This window comes from Vigna unguiculata, chromosome 1 (assembly GCF_004118075.2).
Source record: "Vigna unguiculata cultivar IT97K-499-35 chromosome 1, ASM411807v1, whole genome shotgun sequence".
Lineage (NCBI taxonomy): Eukaryota > Viridiplantae > Streptophyta > Magnoliopsida > Fabales > Fabaceae > Vigna > Vigna unguiculata.
In genome coordinates, this window is record NC_040279.1 from 23,840,119 (window position 1) to 23,845,518 (window position 5,400).

At 32.2% G+C, this 5,400-nt stretch overlaps 1 protein-coding gene across 1 annotated transcript; it reads left to right on the forward strand.

Annotated features, from left to right (window-relative positions):
- Window positions 1-1,395: 1,395 nt before the first annotated feature.
- On the forward strand, window positions 1,396-4,116 carry LOC114181491 (protein FLOWERING LOCUS T-like). Its single transcript, XM_028067964.1, has 4 exons — window positions 1,396-1,667; window positions 1,840-1,901; window positions 1,993-2,033; window positions 3,672-4,116. The coding sequence occupies exons 1-4, from the start codon at window positions 1,416-1,418 to the stop codon at window positions 3,893-3,895; spliced, it is 579 nt and encodes a 192-aa protein (XP_027923765.1). The 5' UTR covers window positions 1,396-1,415; the 3' UTR covers window positions 3,896-4,116.
- Window positions 4,117-5,400: the final 1,284 nt, after the last annotated feature.

Genomic DNA, 5,400 nt, shown 5'->3' on the forward strand with positions numbered 1-5,400 from the left:
AAAATGAGTTTTCTGTCTCGGGTAACACCCGAGGCCAAAAGCTAATCCTTTTTGGCATCGGTCTTATATGCCTCAGTTCTAAAATCAGGACAGAATAGCAAAAATAATTGCAGCCAAATACCCTTCCTGCACTGGTGTTTCATACTATAGTGTAATAAACAAATTGACTCATATGAGTTTGGTTACTATGTAATACAATGGATGTCAACCGTTATTTATGCTCACATCACAAGTAGTTTGGGAACAATAAAAATTTCATTATATCAAATACTTATCTACAATTTTAGCATTTTATATACTAATTGAAATTATTTTCTTATAAGCAAAAATTCAACTCTACTACACCAATCCCTTCCAAGTCCATTAAATGTTTAAGGATAGCTTGTGCAAAGTACATTATACAAATGTACATAGTATTTAGCGCATTCGTTTGTTGTAAGGATAGGATTTTGTATTTAATAGTACATTAAGTATTTTGCCTTATGTTTCTTTGAAGACTATAATGTTATGTTTCTGGCTGGTTTTCTATTTTTCTAGTATTTTGTTTGCAGGTTTAATGTGTAAGAAGTAACACAAATAAAATGTGTATTTAAAAAGAATGCCCACTTTATGCCTCGGATGAGACCAAGACCGAAGTATAAAGGGGATATTCGGCCTCGATTTGGTCCTAATCAAGGCCTAATATCCTTTCAGATTTAATACATTTTTTTTTAATTTTTATTACCATTGGGTCTCAATTCATATTATAATCGAGGCAGTAAAGTTTATATGTCTTGGTTCTGGTCCTAACCGAGGCTTAATACCCTTTATGAGATTTTTTTTTTAATTTTTATTACCATTAGGCCTCGATTCTTGTTACAACGGAGACAATAAGTCTTGAAAATTAAATAAAATTGTAAATCAGAAATGGTATTATGCTTTGATTTTGTATATAATCAAAGCATAGTGTGGACCTTTCTGCCTCGATAAGGAACCAATGCCAAAAGCCTGCCTTTTTTACCTCTTCCTGGTATGCCTCGGCTATTGAACCACAACTCTTTATTGCATTGGATGTACCAAAATAATCGCGGCCAAAACTCTTTATTGTACCGGTGATAGCAGTTCTGAAACCATCATATATTATACTACAAAAAACAACAATTTTAATTAATTGCCATATTAAAATCACCACTATATACACAATTTTATTTTAGTATTATAATTTAAAACAACAAACAAAATACAAACAATTTAAAGCTGTTAAATTTTTACTATTGATGATTTTATTTTATTATTCCCGGGAATAGGTTCGGAACTAACTCTTGTGCTTTATATACATAAAAACCAAAAAGATTATTTCCTATGCTACATATGCAAGAATATCTCATTCCCTGTCCTTCACTCTCTATAAATACTACCATTGTGGGTGTAGTACAATGTGTGTGAACCAAAGGCATATTGTGTTTAGCAGTGAGTTAGAGTTAGCCATGCCTACTACTAGCAGAAATCCTCTTGTGGTTGGGCGTGTTATAGGGGAGGTAATAGAACACTTTGAAAGTTCCATTCCTTTTAGGGTCTCCTATGGCAATAGAGAGGTCAACAATGGTTGTGAGCTTAAACCTTCCCAAGTTGTGAACAAACCCAGAGTGAGTGTTGGTGGAGATGATCTCAGGAACTTCTATACTCTGGTAATTCATTGCATTACTTTCTTCTTATAGGGTTTGGTTACACACAACCTAAAAGTGTTTACCAAAACCTCTTTACTAAAAGTACCAAACCCTTTTTCATTAAGGTTTTCAGAAACACTTCCAGATATTTATATATATCACTTAAAATCTGTTCAATTTTTTTCTGTTAAAGGTGTTAGTAGATCCTGATGCTCCCAGCCCTAGTAACCCTAATTTCAGGGAGTACCTTCATTGGTGAGTAAACAAGACATATCATGTTTTTCTAGCATGACATTAGTAACATATCATTGTACTAACATTCTTTTTCTCGATGGATTTTGTGTAGGTTGGTGACTGATATTCCCGCAACTACCGGGGCTAGTTTCGGTGTGTAATAGTTAACTTGAAAAAACTAAAATATAAAACCTCTATTAACAATTAATTAGACAATTTTAAAAAGAATAAGAAAAAATTGTGGTTAAAAATATGCAAGTTCTGTTTTACTGACTCATCAAATGTAATGTCTAATGTGAATTTAACCCACTCTAACGTATTCCTAAAATATTCATATGCAAAACTATAATGTGCTTAATTTGATAAATTTATGGATTCCTGAGTTTTAAGTTTTGAATTACGTGGGATTTTCCAGATTTAACTTATAATTCCTAGAAAGTTAAATTGATATTAAGAATTAGGATTGTCTTTATTAGTCTAACTTATTATCTCTAACCAAAAAATATAATCTGTCAGTATAAATATTATGAATGCATTAAGATTATTTATATTAATAGTTTATATATTGATAATTCATATTAACTATCTGTGCTAATGGAATTGTCAGTTAGCATGATTTATCATGCGTTTAGACTTTGTGTGTTAGTCAAAGATTATAGTAAAATCGACTGACCCAATGCCATAGTAGTATAAAATAACTTTTTTTATACTGAAATGAGTTATTTTCATTTTAACTCATCTGGTACTTAATGTATAATTATTACTTCTAATCATGCCTAAAAGTTAGCGTACTTACAAATACAAGAATCGTCTGGATTGTCTAGATTCTTGTAAGCCTTTTATTTTTTTTCTTTTGAACCTTTTTTCTGTGTTAAAGTCTCTTTATACTTTTTCAATATATATATATATATATATATATATATATATAACTAAAGCTTTAGTTTAGAAGATAACAGTCCAAGCAAACATATATAAAACGAATAGAAAATGTAAGTGCATGTAAAATTAGTTACTTATGTGATATCTTTAAAATCTAGTTCACGCTAGTTCTATCATAGGTTTAATTCATTTATTTGATATGTTTTTAATTATCAAAAGGTATAAAAAATAATCCAACAATTCTACAATTCATGTCAGTGACGTTATCAATTATTATTTCATTTCAGCAAGAATACAAAAATAAAAATAGTTTGAGAATATTTTGTGATTTCGTTGTTTTATGTTTCTTGCAGCTACATCACTGTGTTTGTTGATACAAAATTTTAACAAAAATAGTTATAACATGAATGTATAAAAGCCAATAAACTCAACATTTTGTATCTGCTATAGCATTGCGATCTTCTAGTTTGTCGACAAGTATGCATAACTATAATTAGATTTTGGGACCTATATATCACATCATGCGGAACATTGTGTCGTTTAGAATTTAAAGGGCTTGTCGTGCAGGAAAGAAAAAGGAGTATAAAAGTATTGGAATCATTTATGTGGACCATGTTTCTTTATATATACTTGAAGTACAAAAATGGTGTGTGTGATGCACAATATCATCACATGGAAGAAATTGAAATTGATTCCACGAGGCATCAAATTCTAAATTGTGTATGATGAGACAAATGACACCAGCTACCAAAAGGATAAAAAGGAAATATCATGGGAAATATCTAAGGCCCAAAAATACTGAATTATGATAATCTAATATCAATATCAATATCAATGAACTGGTATAAGAGATGTGTATGAGTGGTTCAATTATAACATGCTAACTGGGGTTTTTGCATGATTTGATCGTAGGTAACGAGGTTGTAAGTTATGAAAGTCCACGACCAACGATGGGGATTCATCGTTTGGTGTTTGTGTTGTTCCGTCAACAGTATCGACAGAGGGTGTATGCTCCTGGATGGCGACAGAATTTCAACACCAGAGAATTTGCTGAACTTTACAATCTTGGTTTGCCAGTTGCTGCAGTGTTCTTCAACTGTCAGAGGGAAACTGGTTCTGGTGGTAGGACATTTTGAAAGTTACTTTGTACCAAAACCGCACATGTTTTAGTTAATGAAAGCACCTAAAATAAAGAAACCTACGTAATATATATGTAACAACAATAATAACACACATCGAGTAATAGGAATATGTAACCAAAAATACATGTACTACTTTATGTTTTTATATATATATAAAAATGAAATTTGACTAGTTGATCAAATATAATGAAGGCACTAAGAATAACAGTGAGGCAGATAGAATAAGTCACAGAGGTTCTTTACTAGCACCATTTAATGCTTCTTTCTTTCTACTTATACTATATTTTTTAGAGGAAGGCCATTTCAATCTGAAAGCATTCCATTTAACACATAAAGTATTGTTGACGTAATTCAGATCACCCAACATATGTTGTTCCTTTAATATTGATGAAATATTCAAGTGTCTCTTTTGTTGAGATAAAACCAATTAATGAAACACCCTGAACAAAAAGTTCAGGAAAGTAAAAAAATTGAACTAATTCAAAAAAACAAAAACACTAGACTGATAAATAGGTGTTTTAAGTGTTTTTTTTTTTTTGTGATAAAACCAATTAATGAAACCCTTGACAGAAACTCACGAAAGTAAAAAAATTGAACTAAGTCAAAAAAGAAAAACACTAGACTGATAAATAGGTGTATTATGCAAAGAATTTGGATCATTTCCTCTTTACACTAAATAGGATTAGGGGTGATCATGTTAGATTTTTAAAGATCCGATGCAGATCACTATATATCCAAATCCATATTTTTTTTAAACTAGTTTGGATGTTTTAAAATCCAAATCCAAATATTTGGATCAAGATTTAAATTCTGATTTCAATATTTAAAAGTTCAAAATCCATAATTAATTTTTTATAAAGACATTTAAAATGAATTTTCTAAAACTTGCGTTGTCAGGGCCAAAATGATTGAATTTGGCGGCATTTCAACAGGGACCGACTTGGCCGAGTTTCAGTTGAGCCAATGTAGTTGAATTCGGTCCAATTTCGATCGAGATCGACTTTCAATCAGGCCAACTTGATCGAATTTCAATCGTGGCAAACTCAGACGAATTTTGGCCAAATTTGGACGACTTTTGGTCAAGGCCAACTCGACCGAATACGGCCTAATTTCGGTCGGGGCCAACTTGGTCGAATTTGGCAGAATACTACCAAATGTTTGTTGGAGCCAATGCAGCCGAATACGGCCAAAATTTGGGCCAAGGCCTACTTGGCCAAATTTTAGTTCGGACCAACTCGATTGAATTTGGTTGAATTTTGGTCAAGGTCAACTCCACCGAAGTCAAATTTTGTCCGGCTGACTCAGCCTAATAGGACAAATTTGGGCCAGGGCCAACTTGGCCAAATTTTGGTCGTGACCGACTCGATTGAATTTGGACGAATTTTGGTAGGGGCCCACATTACTAAATACGGCCAAATATAGGTAGGGTTTAACTCGTCGTATACGACCAACTTTTGTTTGAGGCTGACTCTGCCAAATTTTACCCTGGACAAATAAGT